Source organism: Psammomys obesus, unplaced genomic scaffold, assembly GCF_907164565.1.
Source record: "Psammomys obesus unplaced genomic scaffold, mPsaObe1.curated_primary_1811, whole genome shotgun sequence".
Lineage (NCBI taxonomy): Eukaryota > Metazoa > Chordata > Mammalia > Rodentia > Muridae > Psammomys > Psammomys obesus.
The window spans coordinates 1,012,245-1,034,634 of NW_026596155.1; the positions used below are offsets into that span (position 1 = coordinate 1,012,245).

Sequence of the window (22,390 nt, forward strand, 5' to 3'; positions counted from 1 at the left end):
AGACCTTCTCTTAAACTTGGCAAGCATTTTCTAACATCATTGGTTTCATACGGTTTGAAATATTTTTACTGCATTTCATTTAATCATTTAGTGTTTGCGTTTGCAGGCATGCCACGGTGCACAGCGGGGCAATCTGAGGAGTCAGTTCTTTCCTGCCAACAGGTGGGTCCCCGGGACTGAGCTCAGGTCGTCAGGCTTTGCAGCAAGCCCCTTTACCTGCTGAGCCAGCTTGCTGAGCCTGGCTTCACTTTTTAGCAATAAAACTTAAAAAATTTGAAAGTACCAAAAAACAGACAAAAATGAAACAACAAAAATACCTGTAATTAGCAGAACAGTCACCATTTTTGGCATATTTTATTTTAGACACTTTCTCTTTTTTTCTTTGAGCAACAGGTATATAATAAACACATTTTCCTATGTCGAGAGAATCTACTTGGAACACATGCTGGGTCTGTTGGCACACGCCTTTAATCCCAGCGCTCAGGAGGCAGAGGCAGGCAATCTCTGTGAATTTGAGTTCAGCCTGCATTATAAAGTGAGTTCCAGGCCAATCAGAATTATGTGCTAAAGTCTCATCTCAAAAAAAGAGAGACTTATCTATATTTAACCGTGAGGCCATAATTTAATCAATATTTTTATTAAAAAACAAAAAGCTTCATTTAATTAAAATAAAAAGAATAAAGTGTTTACACACACATTGAAAAAGTTTTTTACCTTTCACTGTTTGTTTCTTCACAACCATTCATTAACTACATTGAAGAGAAATAAAAATCAAATTAGTTTACTGCAATAAAACCAATCTCATAAAGCTTAATTATTTTCTGTGAATTACTTTTTGCTGTTAACACTATTATGTTCATATTACAAGGAGACATGACATTCAATTACTACAAGAAGTGGCTGAGGCACCTTCTGCGGCCTGTGAAGTTTTGTTGGTTAACAGTAATTACTCTCTTTGCTCAACTTTAGTTAAAGTTATTCTCTACAAGAAAAGATTTACTTTATTTTAATTATATGTAGAGGAATTTTAATTCAGGACATGGCTGTCCTGGCAAGAGAGCATATCCAAAGACCTTCAGCTCTGTGCGATCCCGCTGGAATATGAACAAGCAGATCTGAGTTCAAGGTCAGCCTAATGTAGACAAAGTTTCAGGTAAAGAAAAGCTTAGGTCCAGGCTTGGTGGTACACGCCTTTAATCCCAAACAATGAAGGTAAAGTTAATTTGTAGAAGGAAGCAGCCATGTTTGACAGATGTCTAAATATAGTGGCAGAAAAAGTGATGAATCAGAGAAAAACCAGAAGAGAATACACCTAACTCTCATGAAAGAGAGGGGATTGTGGAGTGGGGAGGGAAAGGGAAGCTATCAAGGGAGCAGCACACAGAAAGGAGACAGTTTTATAAAGGTTGAAGAGAGAAGTTAGACTCAGGTGAAAACAGAACAAGGCAAAGAATGAGAAGGAGCCAGGAGATTAGAGCAGATTGCTGGAGTTAGTTTAAGGGCAAGCAGAGCAACTCAGAGGCAGAAAGAAAGGTCAGATTGAGTAAGTCAGCAGGGAGAGAAGTTTGAATCAGAACAGCTGAGATGAACCACCTAGCCCAGAGTTTAGAAAGAACTAGGAAGGGTGAGCTTATTCAATAGAAAGACTCAGGCTGAAAACATTCTAAGTGTAGGTTAGATTGTAGAGAAGCTAGAAGCTTCCAGGACTAGGCCTAGGTTAGCGGATGGAAGCGGTAAGCCTCTGAAAAGACAATTAAACAATGCGAATAAGAGCTACTTTTACAACTATGTGTGTGTGCAGTGCATTAGTGCAGGTACCTCTGGAGGCCAGCAGAGGGTGTCAGATCTCCTGGAGCTGGAGTTACAGGGGTTTTAAGAGTTTCAAAATAGGTTCTGGGAACCAACTTCTGAGCCATCTCTGTAGCTTCAATTATTCCAAAGTACACATTTCATCTATTCAAGTAACACTAATTTATTACTACAGATGGTCTGGCCCCAACTATTTGGTTTTAAGCATTAATATTTGTGTGTGTGCATCGTATGTAGGTGTTTGTGTGTGTGTGAATGTGTGCTCATGTGTGTGCATGGTATTTAGGTATGTGTATGTGTGTGTGTGTGTGTGTGTGTGTGTGTGTGCGTGTGTGAGTGCGTGTGTGAGTGAACACAGGCACGCACATAGAGGAAGCTACAGGCCAATGTCCCATGTCTTCATTGGTCCCTCTCCACGTCGTGTTTTGAGACAGGAGCTCATGGAATCCAGGGTTCATAAATTCAGCTAGGCTGGCTGTGCAGCGAGCTCCGGAGATGCTGGGATGTGCTCCCTTTGCTCTGTAGGGTACAGGCGCTCCACCTATAGAGTGCAGGTCCTCTCCAGTGCAGATGTGTGTGGCTGGTCCCTGCTACTCATGTAGGTATCGGGGTCTGGATTAAGGGCTTGCGCTTGCTTCACAGACAGTTCATGATCATCTCCCTCACCTTGAGCTCTGTATTCTCAGAGCACAGACTTCCAGGATTCAATTACACTTTGGAAAAATGAATTATAGCACTTGTGGTAACTACTACAAATGTTCTCTTTCCATTCATCTTAGTTTTTATGTTTGTTCCAGAGAGTTTCACATGCTAACTTTCCATCACAGGTGTGCTAAGAGAGCTCATAGGTATGGTAAGACCACAGGTGTAAGCCTTCAGATCAATAAAACTGGTGGCTTATAAGAAGAGGTACAGATATCTGTCGGGTATCTAGAGGGATAGCTGATCTAGAGGGATGGCCACAGCTAAGAATGTGGTTCACATGCAAGCCAGTGAGGAATCCGACTGTGCTGGTATTATCGTGTTATTATGAGAAAATAATTCTGTTGTGGAGGCCACTCAGTATGTATGGCAATGGAAAGACACAGTCTACAACTCAAGGGCCCACTCGTGTGAAATGTTTGGCAGGGAAGGACAGGTTGTAAGGAAAATGGTGGGACTGAAGATGTGCTCATACAACTTGAGCCAGTTTTTATAGTATAGACCCAAAAATCTTTGCTGCATTGTTGTTCAATAACAAAAAAGAAAAGTAAAATTTCCAAGTGCATGGCTGATTTAATCTATTATAATATAGGTGACAGAATATTAAAATGAGGCGAATTTGTATGTACTTATATGGAAAGAAGGCATGAACAATTGTTAAATGCAAATTTTAAGAATGTGATAAGATGCATGTAAAAAGAATGACATGTGGGCTCTTGCCATGTAACCAAGGTTTGAGCTCTGTGGACGACAGCCTGAGCAGTCTTGATGGCTGCTTTCACATGCATGGTGCAAGGGTAGACAGGAGTCTGTGGGGGTGTGAATGAGATGCCCCACTGTCTTGGGCAGTTAGATCCTGGGTCACCAGCTGGTGCTGCTCTTTGGGGAGATTTAGAGGCATGGCCTCGTTGGAGGAGGTGTGTCTTTAGAGTTGAAAGACTCTGCCATTTCTAGCGCTCTTTCTGCTTGAGCTCTAAGATGGAAGCCTCAAGCTTTCTGCTCCAGCTACTATGCCTGCTGCGGAGAGTCCTGCCATGGCTGACTCAACTCTCTGGGACCATGCGCCCACAAACGCCTCTAAGCTGCCTTGGTCATGACAGTTTTCACAGCAGAAGGAAAGATAAGTATAAACAGAAGATTAAAAAAAACATTTTATATTAATAGTTACATTTAAAGTAATTTTTACAATGAAAATATATCCTAAAAATCAATATAATAAAGTTTTCTGATATAAATATTTATATCAGATATAAAACTGATATAAAACTGTATGACATAACATACTATATGTTATGAATCTACATAATATGATTTTGCTCCTTTTTCAAGAGAAAAGAAGTTTTAGATGACGATTTTTAAAATAGCAGGCAAAGCTTTTTATTTATTTGTAGCTAAAAAGGACTTTAGAACACCCCTATTAAAAGTCAGTTTTAAAATACTGTAGTAAATCTGGGTGTGGTGGCACAGGCCATTAATCCAGCACTTAGGAGGCAGAGGCAAGAGGATCTCTGTGAGTTCAAGGTCAGCCTGGTCTACAAAGTGCAGGACAGCTATCATTGCACACAGAAACCCTGCCTCGAAAAACAACCAACCAAACAACCAGAAATACTAAAATACTGTAGTGAAAATATAATTACATTGTTATGCCTTACAAGAGTCATACAACCTTTCGAAGAACTTGTGCTACTATAACAATTATTATAACTACTAATACTATGATAGTGTAAAAGAATATCTTAAATAAGCCCTCTAGAGAACAGTATTATTTTGAGATAGTCACAAGCTTCTTGGCATCCATCCATACTCCACATTTGTATCTATCTATTGACAATAGCCTTGTGTGTGCTGAGATGGTGTGTAAGTATATATGCCGGTGGTTGACTTGACAAGCAGTTTGACTTCCTCTCCTTCTCCCCTTTCCTTATTCTTTCTTTCCTTCCTTCCTTTTTCTCTTTTTGTTGGTTTTTCCAGATAGGGTTTCTCTGCATAGCTTTGTGGACCAGGCTGGCCTTGAACTCACAGAGACCCACCTGCCTCTGCTTCCCAAGTGCCAGGATCAAAGGAGTGCGCCACCGTGCCCAGACATTCTTTCAATTGAGAACTGATGCAGAGTTTTGCTGGCAGCGACACTGCAATGCAGTGGAATGAGAGCGGCTCCTCGCCCACAAATGTGCTCTGTTGGGAAACAGTGGCCCTGCTGTCTGCTTCACCTGTTTGATTCAAAGACCCCTCTAGGGAGGTACAGCAGCCAGGCTGTTCTCGCAGGCCCAGTCCTCACCTCAGGGACGTCCTCAGGTAACGGAGAACCGTCACAATCGGTATCCTCTGCCCCTTCTTCCCCGTTTGTCCTCAGTGGGTCTGGGAGAGAAACACACAGGTCAAGAAGAGAAAGAAATGTTCAGAGGGCGCAGCGGAGGGCTCATTTACCTACAAAGGGCAGCAGTAAACAGACCTCTGCACGGCAGCCCTGTTAGTGCTCTAACTGGGAGAGCAGAGAGTAGGTGAAGGTAGAATGGACTTATCGTCAACTGGAGGGAGAGAAGTTTACACTAACATATTTATAAATAAAAGCTATGATACTTATTGATACTTTCTGGTTTGCTTTCATGTAATCCAGGCTGGCCTTGAATTTGCTATGTAGCTGAATAGGGCAGTGGACTTCTAATATTCCTGCCTCCACACCCAAGCGCTAGGACCACGGGCATGTAACACCAAGCATGGTTTGCATGACACTGGGCCTGGAACCCGGGGCTTCAGGCACTCCAGGCAAGCACTCCACCCACACCTACGCCCACAGCCTTGACGGATACACCTGAAATCCCACACAGGGAAAGGACAATAAACTTTATTTCTGAAAACACCTCCTAGAAACTGATGAGCGGTGTCGTTGATGTGTCCCAGCTTTACCCACCAGCCCTGCCCCACATGTGTGTGTGTGTGTGTGTGTGTGTGTGTGTGTGTGTGTGTGTGTGTGTGTGTGTGTGAATTCCTGGGCAATCTGGCTTACTCATCTGGCTCACTCACCTGGAGAGCAGGCCCGTCTGGTGGCATGAGTCTGGTCCAAGAGGTTCCGGGCCTCCTCATCCACCACATCCAGGAGGGACTGGACAACTTCTGCTTCCTGGCGATCATCGTAGCTGTCATCACCCTGCGAGTCAGAGTCTGGAAAAACAGAAATTTGTTTTAAAAGCACTGATGTGAGAGAGGAGGCATGCTGGCGGCTTAAGTGTCGCTCTGGAAAGGAGGCAAGGCCACCTAGACCTTTCAGTCTGGAATTAGGTGAGCTGCCTGCTGCGACAACCACGCGCTTGCAGCCTACAGTGACAAGTGAGTCAGTCTGGCAGATATTAACAATCTGATGCTTATTTCATAACATTAATGGCAAGTTATGGGTTCATGAAAGAGATGCTATCTTTGAAGATGAGGGATATTAACAGGCCATATAGAATATCGTCAATATAAAATTTCTAGACCATTTTGCAGTCTGTGGAGACTGTACACAGGAACATGAAATACAGAAACTGTCTTTCCAAGCTCTACCTCAGCTCATCTTTGGAGATGAGAACGGATGCTGGACATCTGCGCAGTAGGCAATCAGCAGTACTAGTTTTATATTATCTCATTCTTCTCATTTCGTCAAAGTCTTCCCTTTTAAAAGCTGCATTAGCATGTGAGGTGGCAGAAGGGGAAAAGTGACCTGCTTTTGTTGCTGAACTTTTAGATCATTTACAGTGACTGCGATGGCTCATTTGAAAACTACCTTTGGCTTCGGTCAAGTCCGTTGACCCCGACATCTGAGCAGAAGGGCGTTTTCCTCCTGGGTGCACAGCCTCAGTGACTTCTTCCCCATTAACCTGAAGTACAAGACCACGGCAATCACCACGTTACTGTTGTGCTCACTTCTGGGACTAGCGGACTGGGCGTGGCTCCTCTCTCCACCTGCTCAGCTCAACACTCCCGTTACATCTTTGCACCTTGCATCTTATTACTAGGAAACATCTGTGGAGTGTGCAAAGTGGATGGGAGTGCCCCTCACTGAACACATCTGGAATTGTGCTATTTCTTAAAATAACTGCACTACACAAAAAGCTCTTACTCGAGACATGCTTTATGAGAACAGCTTAGAAAAGTCTAAGGATTATAAAAGCCTAGAAGTGGAAAGAAAGGAGGAAAACTATTTTTGTTCTTTTTTTTTTTTTTTTCCCTTTTTTTCAGATAGGGTGTTGCTGTACAGCACAGGGAAGCCTCAGACTCATGCCCCTATTACTTCAGCCTTCTTAGTGCGGAGATACACGTATGTGCCACCATTCTTAGACTTTCCAGTGTGGCCTAACAATGCAGTTTATGGACACAACAAAGGACTGATGACTATGTAATTTTTATACATCTACTGAACTGAACGCAGCATTCCAGTGCAGCCACAGACTGTGACGCACTTTAGGAGCACAGCCTGGAAGGACGGACAACATTGCTGCTGTGGAGCTAGGGTTGTGCACAGCTGTTCAATCCCCAGCAGTCTGTAAAAGGACATGACTTCCGGGTTAGGGACAGGGCATGTGTCCATTTCTCCTCTCACACAGAGGCCTGCGAAGGGCCTGTGCACACTGCCACAGTCTTCATGAGTCCACACGTGTGTCAGTCCTCCTTCGTTTAGATGGCCTTGCTTCCTTGGTGACCTCCGTGCCCCTGGCTCTTAGAATTTTCCTACCCCCTCTTCCCAGGATTCCCCGAGGGGAGCGATTTCATGGAGACATCCCACTTGGAACTGAGTGTTCTAAGGTTTCCCACTCTCTCTCCAACTGTGGGTCGCCGTATTTGCTCTTCTCTACTGCGGGAGGAAGCTTCTCTGATGATGGCTGATGAAAAACTGATCTATGCGTATTGCAGAAGGTTATTAGGAGTTATTTTATGGCCACATTCCATTAGCAGAACAGTAGCATTTGGTTTTCCCTAAGTCCCTGGCCTATCTCATCTGCAGTTCTGTGTCCAGGTGAGAACCTCTCACAAATGAAAAAACTGGTTCACTCCAGAGTCTCGCTGGGGTACAAACCACTTTTAAGGCCAGGCCCAGGGCCAGCAGTAGATGGACAACACAAAATGAGCTCAGCGGCATCTTTGGAGGCTCTTTGTCTCATAAAGTTTTGACAGGGCCTTACAAACTTTTATTTTATTTTATCTTACAGGTCATTTTCATATACATTATGGCTTTTGGTTTGTATTTTTAAAAGATTCTAGGGTATGCAAACATATGTATCTCATGCTTTTTCTTTGGCTCTCTTCCGTTTGTTTGTTTTATCTTATTTTGTCATTATTCTCCAGATGCCTGTGAGAGACAGGAAGATTTGGATTCTGATAGGAGGGAAGGTGGGGTTAATCTCGGAAGAGTCGGGGAGGGTAAACCATGATCAGAATATACTGTATGGGAAACATCAATGTTCAATAAGAAAAAAGAACAATAATAATTAAAAAAGAGAAAAAAAGGTAAATTTGGATAAACTGTAGAATTAAATGACTAAGTCACAGTGAGCGTGAGCTGAGGTTTGCTCTGAAGGCCTAACTCTTTTACTGAGAGGTTAGATACGACCCAGGTACATCTCCTCAGCTGCTGATGTAATGCTCAGTGGTTGTGAAATCCCACTTCCCATGAGAAACCCGAAGTCTGGGCATCAGTGCTCAAGGTCAGTGTTGTCAAGGAGACCTTGTGGAAGATTTCAGTTCCAACAGGAAAGCTGGCATCCACAACAATGAAAGTCCTCATTTCTACGGTTTGATGTTAATTCAACAGAAACTCTACACTTGTTCATTTCAGCACACTGCTCCTTAAAAAGAAAACAAACGTTATCCAGCACGAGTAATGGTAGAAGCCGTGACCATTCAGCTGCTGAAGCTCTGGGAGGCTCAAGAGCTGGATCAACAGGAAGGCAGCTCAGCCACAGTGCAGAGCCAACACAATGCACAAACACTACGGTGGAGCTACAGCCACTCCTGCCTGACATCATTCCTGCCTCAGCATGCTTCAGGACTTCTGTGTAATGTGTGTGCCATGGTACGGCCTGGTGTCAGGAAGACACAGGATGGGGCTTTTGCTTACTGTACACATTTCCTTCTTCAAAACCCAGCTCGTGTCCAGGAGATGGTGTGATTCTGTTCAGATTACTACAGAGCAAACTGTTTTACATGGAAGATACGCCTTTTAAGTTACATGAGCAGACACCTGAATAGTGAGAGTTGGACTGGACTTCACGTGATGAGTGTAGGACAAAACAGTTCCACAGAGTACAAATCTAGCTCTGATCCACTCAGAAAAATTACAAAGCATGGAAGGAAGAAAATAATAAAAATAAACACTACCCAAACACACAAGGGCACTGAGAGAGAGAGAAAGAGCAGAGGTAAACTCACAAAGGATCTGAGACTTGGCCAAACTCCTGCAGATGCCTCTGTGCTAACACTGAATGGTTCAAGATCTCATTTTCTTATCTGGCAAAACATGCACAAGGCTTTACAAGAAGCAAAGCTCTTTCTTTAGCTTTCACTGTTGCTCCTTACCGGGGTTATAGGTTTAGCCTTCTCAGACTCCCTGTGGCTAGTACTAATCCAAAAGGACAGCTCTGCAGCTAACCACACTCCTCCTGTGGTCCAAGGCGGCTGAAGGAACCGTGCACACTAACTAAGCATCGGCAAGTCAAGTCTCGGCCATAAAACAGCTAGCGTGCCAAAGGGTGCAGCTTGAGGCCTGTGCTGTGGGTTCCCTTAGCAAAGCCTGTTAGTTCACCACAATGGAGGTGACCGTTAGCGTATGTGTCTTCAGAACTTTGAATGAGGAAACCAATCTGGTATGAAGCGCAAGCTCATTGGTTATTAAAAGTAGCTATGACATGAAAGGAGGGTTTTTTTTTCCTTGCCTTGGAGAATGAATTCTTAGGCGTGAGTGCGGGCTGTCCACAGGGCTCCATACCGGAATGGCCTGAAAGGAACAACACAGAACAGTATGTGAGACAACTGAAGTTACAAGAGAGACAGGGAAAGTGCTCGAGACACACAGCGCTCGCTGAAGGTGCAAATCAGTGAAAACTTCTGATGGGAGTCGGTAGATGCGCTGGCGGGATCAGCCAGGTGAGTGCTGACACCAAGACTGATAGAGCCTGAGATCTCACTTCTGCAGGCTGTGTGTGGCGTCACATACACACACACACACACACACACACACACACACACACACACACACACCATATAATACACACAATAAGTCAGTGTGAAAATTTTAAGGAATCCTGATCCATATAAAGTAATTAAAGAAACCCAATATTTCTAAGGATGCTATCTGTAATTGTATGAAGAGAGGTCAGAATACACATGATACAAACCAAGCAAGCAGAATAAAATATTTTGAGAAAGTTTAACTTTAAAAAAAGGGCAAAGCAAAACAAAACAAAACTGAAACCAAAAAACCGCATTCAGATTCTTTTTATAGGTCCGCCCACGGCCTAGGCTGGCCTCCACATAAGGATGCCTGACTCAATCCTCTTGGAACTCTTGGAAGTACTAGAATTAGGCGTGTACTGCCACGCCAAAGGTAGGGAAACCAAATCCTTAAGAGAAAACAGTTCACATAGAAGCTGATTTGGAGCCAGGCAGTATGGTGCCACCTTTAATTGTAATACCCAGGAGCCAGAGGCAGGTGGATCTCTGAGTTCAAGGCCAGCCTGGTCTACAAAATTAGTTGCAGGACAGCCAGGACTACACAGAGAAACCCTATCTTACAAAGAAAAAAAAATAAAAGTCCATCTGGAGCCAGATAAACTGCATCTATCTGCAGAGGCGGTAAAGACAACCACAGCTCTTCCCTGTCTGTCATCAGGCTAGCATGTGAGACAGATACCTGTTTGCACAGTCTCAATTCCACAACGCCCAGCTGGGTCCCTGTCACAGAGGGCACATTTTGTAAGTATCCACGAGAGCCTCACCACGTCAACATCAGTAGGACTGTACTGACAGGAAACAGGGCTCATATGTGATTGGGACTTTCTAAGGACACAGCTTCGGGTCCACTGCACTATGCATTTCATCATCTGCTCTGCACTCCTATTTTTCTAATATACATAGATTTTCAAAGAAGTTATCACTTAAATAGACTGTTTTCACTTAGTCTGGAAAAACATTCTAGAAACTGAAGAAAAAGAACTTAGTGACCACACCCAACTTGCTGTCCAGGAAGAAAGCCACGTTGACATAAGCCCTGAAGGTAAACGTGTCTTTCCTACCGTTGGCTTTGGTGGACTTGGGTGCTGAAAGGGCGGACCTCGTTGAACTAGGCACCACGGGGCAGCCGTCTCTGCAGGACAGACAGAAAGGGCGATTACAAAGGTTTCAAGCGGCTTCAACACCCTTAGGGCCACGTTTTAACTGTTTCAGAAGCTCCACTTTTCAGTGCTGAGTCCAGGTACCCAACAAAGTGTAGACAGGAGTTAGTGGAACGAAGGCTTCCTGTGTGTCTGTGACCCCAGTGCTCCCACAGGGAGATGGAAGGCGGACGCAGGACAACCCAGCAATCCCAGAAACTAACAGGCCGTCCCGCTGCCTGCAACAGGAAGCCCTCTCACAAACAAAATGGGAAGTGTGGGTCTGCCCCCTGTGCCCACACCACCTCCTTCACCTCACAAAGTTTTCTTCTCAGTCCAAGAGGGCCTCGGGCTTATTCTGTGGCAAGGTTATGTGAACTGAGAGCTCCTTGCGCTGGTTCCCAGGGCGGGAATCACAGGTGTGCAGCACACTCAGCAAGCACTGCTGTCCTTAGTACTATTGGTGTTGACAGAGCTCGAGGCTGAACTCAAGGCCTCGACCTCTGAACTGCTCTCCACGCAGAATTAACTTCTCCGCATGATCTTTCTTCAGGTTCCAGTCCAGCACATGACCCTCGTGCCCCTCCCATCACACGGGAATTGTGAGGACCAACAACGTACTTCAGTGTCATTCAGTGTGCAGGTGCTAACTCAGAAGGAACAGTTTACAAATTTTATATCTATAAGCCCTTGGCATGAGCATGGTTTTCTTCTAGAGTGAAAATAAAGGTGAAAAAAAACAAAAAAACAAACTTTAATCTTAGAATCAATGCTACTCAAGGTCAAGAGCAGCCCCACAGGGAGCACACTGGGAATGGGACAGGCCATCTTACAGATACTTGAGGGACACTGTTGGCAGACACACTAGGTCACACTCCCGAAGCCCACAAAGTCCTTATGTCTTTAACACAGGCTACTTCAAGCTTATGCTTGCAGGGGTGATCCTGAGCGATGTGGCAGCACTTCAACAAACCAACCCAGGTTCTCCTCAGGCCGCTCTGAAATGAGGGCCTCCTGAGGTCTAACAGCAACCTTGTCCGGTGCTCTCCAGTAGAGCCCCAGCTTCTCGAGGGCCTCTGGACACGTGCAGTCCACACCAGGATCGTGAAGCTTGCTGGTGCATCTTCTACTGGAACCCATGCCGTGTTACAGGCTAGGGGTTCGGGGTTGTAATTAATTAGGGTAAACTCTACCCCCTTTATACACAGTTCCTGACATACACAGTCACCACAAACATCTACCCTCCCATTACTGTTCTATTATTTATTGTGGACCATAAAGATGGAGAGAGCAGAGACAGTTGAAGGAAGAACATGGAGGACTTAACTGTGACCTCTGTAGAGACAACAGCTAAGACAAAGACAGAAGAAAGGAACAGAATGTGACTTTAGGACTGAGTTAAGAGGGTTCTCCTAATTTTGAGGTAAAACATTCAACCTGTACTTAAGCTTGGCAGTGATGTTAATTTCCACAAAAATATTTTCTCCTTCTCATTTATTCCCATTCACTGAGGAAAACAACTGTGTGTCAACCCATAGAGATTTAGGTAAGGGATTAGGGGGAATAAAAAGCAAACAACCTAAAAAGATCAAGCAGGTTTATCAGTGATTTTAATAATACATTTTTATTTTGAAAGAAATGATTCATAGACATAACTGTCCATTTCTCCTTCACAAAGCTTGGCCTAGTCTCCAGTCTAGAAAACCTGGATTCATGGGCACCGTGGGAGGCAGATACGTTTCCCAAAGATATCAGGACTCTCAAGATTATGCTGGAGTCCAGAGAACTGTGACGAAGCCACTTTACAGAGCAAAAAAAATGGGAACTTAACTTGGATTATTAGGACTCTGTTGTCATTGCTGGAGCCCTACCTGGCCAACAATGAGGCAGGAAAGTCAGCGAGCAAGAGAGAGAGACAGAGACAGACAGAGAGACCGGGCAACAGAAGCAGGTTCATGGCAGGTGCTGCCTTTGAACATGGAGGGGGCGAGAAGCCAAGGAGAGCGGTAAAGGCAAGAAGACTGGATTCCTGCAGAAGGAGTGGAATCCCGTGGACACTTTGGCTTTATCCCAGTTTGAGCCATTTATATTTCTGACCTCCAAAACTTCATATGATAATCCTGGTTGTTTAGAGTAATGTTAGAGAAGCCATAGGAAATCAGTCCCCAAGCTTTCTTATCAGGTTTCTTCCACAAGTGAAGGAAGCTGCTCTAGCATTTAATGCTGTGGGCATGGCTCTTCTGGGCCTCAACAGCTGATGTGAGTTCTAGAGTGCTGATTCCACCCTAGTTCTGCGAATGAGGCATGACCGCCCAAAGCCATCTGGTTTACTTCTCTCGTCTGCTGCAGTCAGAGACTGGCCCTACTGTAGGCCCAAGAACACAGTTATCTGTGGTGGCTGTGGAGGTTTCTGCTTCAAGATGGCTCTAGATGGTGAAACCATCACCTGACCACCACAGACACAACTGATTCAACAGGAATGGCAAAAAGGAACCTGATGACTTAGACAAACCAATAAATTCCCTTTCTTGGCCAAAGAGAACTGAGCTTTATTTCAGTCACTCGCCATTGAAGACATTCTGATATGTGCTAATTGTCCGTTAACTGGAATCCTGAAGAAGTACTTACCTGCGTGATTTCTTATACTCTATCAGGAACTCCGTTCTAAGGTTCGCTGGCTGTGAATTAGTAATTGTGTCATGCCCATAAGGGAATGCAAGCATAAGCAAAGACCTGAACTACACACACACACACACACCCCAAAGCTGTCTGTAAACTATTGCCCAGTACCTTGTTGCTTTCAGCACCACGGAAGGAAGTGACAGGTCCAGCGCTCTGTTGGCTTCTTCCAAGGTCATCCCCTGTGTGCTGAGCCCGTTCACGTAGTGGATGATGTCTAAGAGCTGGAGATTACCGTCTACAGCTGCAGCTGACCTGGGGTTAATGTCGCTAATGTACACCACTCCGTGCGCACTGCCCTGCCCTCCAGACAGAGAAAACCCTTCAAGGAACAGAAAGCAGTTACTTCTCAGTCATGGAAGTCTTACGCTTACTTATGCCACGAAGGTCATACCGGAAAGCCTGCGCCTCTCTTACCTAAGTCTTCTCCATGGCACGTTACTGTGATGTCAGGCAGCAAGTGGGGGAACACGGGCATCCTGGGCACCTCTAGAATCCGCCCGAGAACTAATCTGACTGTCTTGGGTGCAGCTCGCAGCAGATTCACGGCATCAGTGTGCGTCATGTCTGTAACATCCGTACCATTAACCTACAACACGAGAGAGGCACGCTAAGGTTGACGTTCAGAACTGGAGATCTGATCATAAAGTGTATCAGCCGGTAGGAGATTTATGGTGACGTAGTCTCTAATGTATTAGAAGTCCCTTCCCTGTAGAAATTATAGGGACAGTGGTCAAGCCATTATGAGCAACATAAAGTTCTTGACAAATAAATGCATACGTCGCTGCCCTTGAGAACCTAAGAAAACTTGCTGTCTCGTGGACTTGAGAGACCCTGAAGAGATTAAAAGGACTTTTGGTTTAAGAAGCAACTTGAAACAATCCCAAAGAGCTATGTATATAAAGGCTGTAGGGAGAATGATCTTCTGACCCTCCTGCTCCCACATCCCAACTGCTGGGATAATGGGTTCTCGTCACCATGCCAGGTTTATGTAGTGCTGGGGCTTGACCCAGGGCTTCATGTATGCTACACACTGATGGACATACACACACACACACACACAACCAATTGAACTACATTCCTAGTTGTGCCCCCGGCCCCCTTTTGGCAATAGGGAACTCATGTGGAACTCATTATACAGTCAAGCGTGCCCTTGAACTCCTGATCCTTCCACCTCTATCTCCCAAGTGCTGAGATTACAGGCATGTGCCACTCTGCCTTGCTAATGCTTTTGTTTTTAAAGCAGTGGGGAATGAAAGCACACACCAGAGAAACATGTCATATTAACTCAGCCTCCTTCCCGGGGGCTGATCTGCTCTTTGTCACTCCTTTGGCCTGGATGCGGCTGAAGTTTCTTTTCCTAAGACTCCTGTACTGGCGGCTAGGTCCTCTGTGTGACAGCGGGGCCTCTGAGTGGGGAAGTCTGGTCAGTACACTGGCTACACTGGAGGTAAGAGTGCAGAAGAAGCAGCAGGACCCCAGACTTTCTGGCAGCCCCCCACACAGGTATGACACCTTCACTAGGGCTTAGCTGCTGATGCCATGTCCTTAAAACTCCCTCACTGTGAGCTAATTAAACTTCCTTTCTTTTTACAGTTGCCTCAGTGAAGGCATTTCACGACAGTAACCGAAAAGTGGACTGAGACAAGTCACACTTGTGTAAATGTCCCCTTAAATGTCTCACTTTAAAAATACTATTCTATTTTATGCACGTGTTTTATCTGCATGTATGTCTCTGCAACACTTGTGTGCCTGATGACTGCAGACGTCAGGAGAAGGAGTTGACTTCCCTGGAACTAGACTTACAGATAACTGTAAACCAACATGCTGGTGCTGGGAATCAGACCCAGGGCCTCTGGAAGAGCAGCTTCCCCTGGAAGTCCTCTTAAACCACTGAGCCATCCCTCCAGTCCCTAAATGTCTCACCTTTATAAGCCGATCTCCAGGCTTCAGCCTCCCATCACCTTTGGCTGGGTCCTGTATGACATCATGGACGTAACAGCCAATGCTCTGGCTGCCTTTCGTCACCGTAAAACCCAGGCTTCCTTTTTCTGATTTAATCAGGGTAATGAGAAGCTCTACTTCCTAGAGAAAGAACACAGACTGACATGAGCTGGTCTGTTCTGTCCTGCAGACACATGAATACTGTTGCCTTCAGTTAAAAGGAAAAACCCAAATCGTCACTTAACTTGGCCAAGTCAGGTCTTTTCAACTCTAGATACAATGTTCCTTTCTCTCCAAGCATGTGACATATTTTGAAGCATAGAGTTATTATGTGTTTGTTTCAAGAGTCCTTCCTTCCTTCCTATAAATTTTTTTTCCTATCTGGAAGAGCTGGGATTGGATGTAGAGCCTCACACATGCCAGGCAAGGGTTCTCTCTCTCCAGAGCAAGCCTTGTATATCCAGGATAAACAAGGAGGCAAAGTGATTACACGCTGATCATCAAAGGGGAAAGTTTAGAAAAATCCTTCACATTTTAAAAAAATAAGATAGAAGCCAAGAGATACAAAAGGAAACTATTGTTTATTGTTGTTTTTGTAAATATATTAAGTATCTAGATGATTATGAATGAAGGCTTCATCTATTAAGATGCGCAACAAATTCAAAAGATTTTGGCTTTGAAGGTGAGGACAGACTTTACTGCTAATAATTAAACTGAAAATGTTGATGTACACCTACTCATCTTCTACCTATCTCTCTCACACACACAGAAGCACAGACACAGGCATGTTCCCGTACACACACACACACACACACACACACACACACACACACACACACGAGTCCACAACATGATTATAGGAAAATGAAAATTATGAAAAGCCTACTTTGGTCCAAAAGCTTCTTCTTACTTGTTTTATGATGTTTTAACATAACAAATTATTACCTGGCTAATAAACAGAGGGCAAAAGCTGACTTTCAATTCATATAAAAGAATTATCATTCTTAACATTTTCCTAAGCTTGATTTGCAGGCTAAGAAATTTTAAAGCTTTAAAAAAAGTGTGTGTGTGTGTGTGTGTGTGTGTGTGTGTGTGTGTGTGTGTGAGTTAAACTGGGGAAAGGGTTAAACCCTCCCAGTTAAACTGGGAGGGTAGGGCTGATGGGGAGGTGGGCAGAGAGGGCTAACCAACACTGAGGCTGTTGAAAGGCCATATGAGATCTACTATCTTATGAAGTCATGTGTGTATGAACTTATTTTTATATTAAGAAAGAGTTTAATTGGAATCACAGAGGATAAAATACTTCTTCCGGAAGTCATAGGCTGTCAAATAAAAGTGTGGGCATATGTGCCCATGAGTTGATTGCTTCCTATTCATGTCCCAGAGACCCCCAAACAACAAAAGCGTTTGCCACGGCTCTCAGTTACCCACCGGAACTTCACAGTAAGATCCAATTGCTGAAGACACCATACGCCTTAGGCACAGGACATAGACCAAGCAGGAAGCTTCTTCCCTGCTGCCTAGCTTTCAAGGTACTGAAAGGTGCCGTGCAGGCTGCCGGGGGCTTATCCAGCATGAACCCTGTGAGTTATAATTGTGCCCAGCAGGGCAAGCTACAGTACCCTGAGAGTGGCCCAAATGTTGAGGGGGTAGCCGTGCTCACTGACTGAATTTGGGGCTCCTCACTGGGAGATGCATGCCCAGGGCTGTAAACTCGGCCAGGAACACAGGACTGGAGAGTTTACGGGCTCCAGGTATCAACCTATGAGGATTATTTTGGTAAACAGACAATCTGCCTTCTAAATGTGTTAACTCAATACCTAAATATCAGCGAGCTTTAAACCTCATCGGGGAGGTTTCTCCGTACAGTGAAATGTAGATATTTACAGCTGCACAGAATACGGAGACTACGTGTGAGGAGTGTTCAGAAACAAACAGGACACCTACGTTATAGCCCTGCTTCCCCAAGGTTCCAGGGACACTGTGGAAGGCTGTGTGTGTGTGTGTGTGTGTGTGTGTGTGTGTGGACACGACAGGAGCACAGTACCCATGAACTCATGGCAGCTGTGGTAGCCTGCCCAAGACTTGTACAAGATTAAGCCAGTCAGCACTGCAGCGTAGGTGAGGGAGGGACTCCTAAGGCCCACCCCTAGCTGAGAAGACATAGACAGTTGGCGGGGGAAGGGGAGCCCACTTTCTTTAAGGGTGTGTCCACTGCTGAGTCAACCATGCCACAAAGGGTGGCCCCTCTTCCATGAGTCCATGGACAGCACAAGCTGACCTCGGTGGGTTATCTACAAAAACAGAGGGGTACTTGAGCTTGGGTAGAGATAACTATGAGGGTGTATGTGGGAGAAGTGAGCGTGGGAAGAATAAAGGGTGAATGTGTCAGAATACATTTCATGCAGGTATGAAATTCTCTATTTTTGGTTATTAGCCTATAGTGGCTAAGCCATCTTTCCAGCCAAACTGTCAACCAGGAAGCCTGCATGGGACTGACCTAGGCCCTCTGCACATTACAGATGTGTAGTTTGGTCTTCTTAGGGGGCTCCTAACAGTGGGAGCAGGGACTGCCTCTCACTCTTGTTGCCCGCCTTTGGGACCCTTTTCTCCTACTGGGCTACTCATATAGCCTTAACAGGAGAGAAGGTGCCTAGTCCTACTGTAACTTGATATGTCGTGGCAGGTTGATAAACAGCGGAGGCCTGCCCTTTTCTGAAGAGAAAAGGAGGACTGGATGGGGAGAACGGAGGGGCAAAAGGAGAAGTGGGGAGGGGGAGGGATGGAGAGGAGAGGAGAGGAGAGGAGGGGAGGGGAGGGGAGGGGAGGGAGCGGATACTGCAGCCGAGGTGTAAAATACACACGCAAGCAAGCAAACAAAGAAAAGAAATTCTTAAATAATTACAAAGATTAATAAAAAATCAAAATAAGTGGCTACAGAAATGTCTGAGGTCGAACTCTGGTCTCCATATGTATGTAGACACACTATATACCCATGCACACTCATCCACACGTGTGTGTGCACACTCATGCATACACACGAAACCAATAGGGGAGTCACAGAAATTCGAGAGATAAAAATAACAACAAGCATCTATCTGTGGCAGTGTCTAAGCACTGTGCTAGTGTTATACTCGGTCCTTCACATAATTACTTCCAGCCTTCTGGAGCAGCAGCCCAGCGGACAGCCGAAGCTACCAGGAATCACAGCAACCAGGTGACTTGTCTGTGGGTGTCTGCCAGAAGGCGGTGAGAAAGTCGGGGTGACACACAACACTTTCTCTTCCCCTAATTTCTCACCAGGAAAACACCAGAGAGGGATATTATTTATCCATTCAGTAAATGCAGTATAAACGGCTCTACAGCACAGCTGACAGAAAATGCATGTGTCTGTAACTTCACTGGGAAAAACAGAAAAGGTTTTATTGTTTGTGGCACAGAGAAAGCAGCTCACCGGCTCAGAGTCCTCAATGTGGTTTCCCAAGTCATTTTTCAGAGCTGTCAAGTCTTCTTGCTTGTTCAGCGCTGAAGCAAGATGCCTATAGTATTTACCCAGGGAGTCGCAGGGAGCAGGTTCTGACTGGGGCTGGCACATCTGCCCAGGACTGGCATCCGGTGGAGGAGGAGGGCGGCTGCAGGGTGAGAAGCAGCAGTGTTTGTGGGGACAGGTCAGTGCCGACAGTCAGAGAACGGTCAACAGGTGCTCCTGTCTGCTTTCGAGCCTCGCTAGCCTTTATCCGCCTTTAGACCATCTGCTCAGCGCCTACTGTATGTTAGCAATGTTTGTTCTCTGTGCAGGTGCGACTCAGAATAAGCTCTGCAGGCTACGTAAGGACAGTAAGACAGGCTAGAATTAAGTACACTTTCTATTCCTTGTTGTTATTCAAGGTGGATGCTCACGTTACCAGAGATCTAATTCGGATTTCAACCTAGTAAAAAATGAGAAATAAGAACATTTTTTACTTATAGACCTATTTTCCAAAATTGCGGATTGAACTTATGTTTTATTCATGCTGAAAAAGAGCTCTATTATTATCTATTTTATCTATTGCTCTTTAAATTTTTTTTTTAATTTGAGAGGATCTTACAAGGTTGTCTAGACTGCCCTTTAACTCCTTCCTTAATCTTCCAAGTACCTGGGATAATAGGCTGATTCTTGTGGTTACTTTGGTTAAAAGAATAGGAGGGACAGAAGGAGGAAGGAAAGATGGATGGATGGAGGAAGGAAAGATGGATGGATGGAGGGAGGGGAGAAAAAGTAGGCAAGTATGGATGGACATAAATACACACAGACACTAACAAACAGGTGGGACGGCGTGCAGATGTCTTCCACATCTCCTCTTTCCCTGTCTCCTGGTCTTGTAAATCCTCCTGGTCCTCCCCTTATAATTCTAATTTTCCAGAGTATCATTATGCAAATAAATCTCTACTTTCTGGTTAAATTGTATTGAGAAACTGTTTTCTCAGTTACTAATAAATATGCTCAAGAGAGAAGCAAGGGTTAACAGACTGGCTTGACAGCTTACTAGTTTACTAGGATTGTTAGTTATAACAGCAAGGCCTCTGAGAAGCCACTGTTTGCTAACCATGCTGAATCCACAGGCATTACATTCTTCAAAAGTTTTTATTATGTGTTATGTGTGTGTGTGTGCACAGGGGTGCCCTACCCACTGGAGCTGGAGTTATGTGAGGTTATGAGCTGCCTGGCATGAGTGCTAGGAGCTGAAGCAGAGTCCCCTCCAAGCACGGAGCCAGGTCTCCAGCTCACTCTTACAATGGCATATACTGCTGCTGCCATCGCTGCAGCACCAGCTGCTCTGGACACGTGACTGGCCATACCTGCTCCCCAATTCCGCTGCGCTGGCTGCCTTCCGAGGCAGGTAAAACATGGTACATGGGGATTCTTCCCGGCTTCTGGGTGCTTCATGGTGGTTGTGTGCCTGGGATGCCATGCTGCTCGGCGTCTGCGTCACACTGGGTTTCTGTGCTGGAGCTTTCACTGGGTCGTCCTCTCCACTCACGCTGCTGTCGCTGTAACTCTCCCTCCGGGATGGAGACCTGCCCTGTGTCTTGCTTTTGCCAGACACCTCGTTCTCGTCTGAGCTGGTACCCTGCTCCACTGAGAAGGATGACGGCTGAGGAGGCTCTTTGCTGCTGCTTGGAAATGCTTGTGCTGGAGAGTGCAGCGGGGTCTGAAAGGAACAGGTTGAAGGACATCAACAGTCAGAGCAGTCAACTGATGATGAACCTGCCAGGTAACAGTACTTTATACAGAAATATAAATTCCCTGATAATAAACACAATTGATGCTCTTCAAAGAAAAATATAAAATGACCGCTGCTAGCACGGTATGGGTTACATTTTATTTATTACACTAGTTAATTTTTTGTGTATAATGGTGTCAGTGTACAAATGCCACACTGCAGGCGTAAAGGTCGGAGAGCACCTTGGGGTTGGTTCTCTCTTTCACCCAGGGAGGTTCCAGGGATTGAACTCAAGTCCTCAGGCTTGGCAGCAGGGGCCCAGACCGATGAGCCATCCTGCCAGCCCCATTCATACTGTATGCGTGTATGTGTGGGGATGTGTGTTTGTACGCACGTGCATTTGGCACGTGTATGTGTAGGTAAGAGGACAATTGTGTTAAGCCAGTTCTCTCCTTTCGCCTTTACAGGATTTCTAGGATCCGACTGATGTTAGGCTTTTTACAGCAAGTACCTTTACTCACTGAGCCATCTTGCCAACCCAGAATTGGTGTGGTAGCATACACTGTACTTTGTATCCTATTTTCAAAATTCAAGTATTCTATCATGAATGTTTTCTGACTTAAAAAAAACAAACAAACAACTGTTAACATATACTGTTAAGATTTATTCATTATTTTGTGAATATGTGTGCCTGAGGCAGAGGAGAGAGTTGGGTCCTCTGGAACTGGGGTTACAGGCAGCTGTGAGCGGCCTGATGGTTCTGGGAGCTGAACCCAGGTCCTCTGGAAGACCAGCCTGTGTCTGAGCAGCTCTCCAGCTCTTTTCTGAAGTTTTTAAAGTGCTCTGGAAACAACTGTAATTCCTACAGTTCTCTGGAGGGCTGCCTTTGTTTCACCTCCTCTCCTGAGCACAGCTGTTCCACTGACAGAACTCTAGCTGAGTTCTCTGCGTGCAAACAGCCCCACATGGCTTGCCCTTTTCCTGTAATTTTCTACACTGTCATGTACAGGCCATCTTCAAAGGCCTTGTAAAATATTTCCAAATTGCTTTCTAGACATACTCAATCAAATGAAGTATTCCTCAGGAGTGTAACATTCAGTCCATGCAGTCAATGTAGTCTGTGTGTGTGTACTCAGGGGTGTGAGGAGGACAGAAGTAGGCACCAGGGTCCCTGGAGCTAGAGCTGCAGACAGTTTTAGTGGACTCCATAAGACAGGTGTGTGTTCCTTCCAGCCCCCCCCCCCCCCTTTTCTTCAAATGCTACACTTAATTTTAAATACCACTTTGCTTTGCTGTTATGTGCTGCTCACATGACCCCTTCCCCCAGGACACAGGGGAAAGCTCCTGGCTCCAGCTCCTCTTCCTTCCAGACCCCTCCAGTGAACTCATAAGCTGACAGGCCAAAGGCAGACTTTTAGCATATAAGATAACACCGTCCAGTTAAATACTGAGGTGTGAATCCCAGTATATCAACCCACGAGGTAGCACCTGCAGCTGAATTAGGAAACCGCTGTTCTATGAAAATAGAAATCCGCATCCAACGACCTTACCAAAAGCGCAGTATTGATTTCGGGTAGCACGCCAGGTGGGGGTCTGCAGAGGAGCAGGTACACTTCTGGAGCTGTTCCCCTGAGAGCAGATATGACTTCCTGGAGGCGCGGGAAGGACGATGAGGTTAGGCCGGAAGGAAGTGGAGAGCTGGCACCCACC

The 22,390-nt window shown here is 45.3% G+C and overlaps 1 protein-coding gene across 2 annotated transcripts in view; it reads right to left on the reverse strand.

Moving 5' to 3' along the window:
* Window positions 1-22,390, reverse strand: part of Ptpn13 (protein tyrosine phosphatase non-receptor type 13) — a 160,376-nt gene that overhangs the window by 12,209 nt on the left and 125,777 nt on the right. For both annotated transcript variants that reach the window (XM_055594551.1, XM_055594550.1), the window contains 12 exons: window positions 22,231-22,329; window positions 20,316-20,668; window positions 18,931-19,108; window positions 15,459-15,617; window positions 13,950-14,121; window positions 13,644-13,854; window positions 10,776-10,846; window positions 9,417-9,478; window positions 6,272-6,365; window positions 5,536-5,673; window positions 4,790-4,869; window positions 715-749 (listed from right to left, as the gene is read on the reverse strand). In XM_055594551.1, the coding sequence (XP_055450526.1) occupies window positions 715-749; window positions 4,790-4,869; window positions 5,536-5,673; window positions 6,272-6,365; window positions 9,417-9,478; window positions 10,776-10,846; window positions 13,644-13,854; window positions 13,950-14,121; window positions 15,459-15,617; window positions 18,931-19,108; window positions 20,316-20,668; window positions 22,231-22,329 (1,652 nt within the window). The remainder of the gene's footprint in view (window positions 1-714; window positions 750-4,789; window positions 4,870-5,535; window positions 5,674-6,271; window positions 6,366-9,416; window positions 9,479-10,775; window positions 10,847-13,643; window positions 13,855-13,949; window positions 14,122-15,458; window positions 15,618-18,930; window positions 19,109-20,315; window positions 20,669-22,230; window positions 22,330-22,390) is intronic.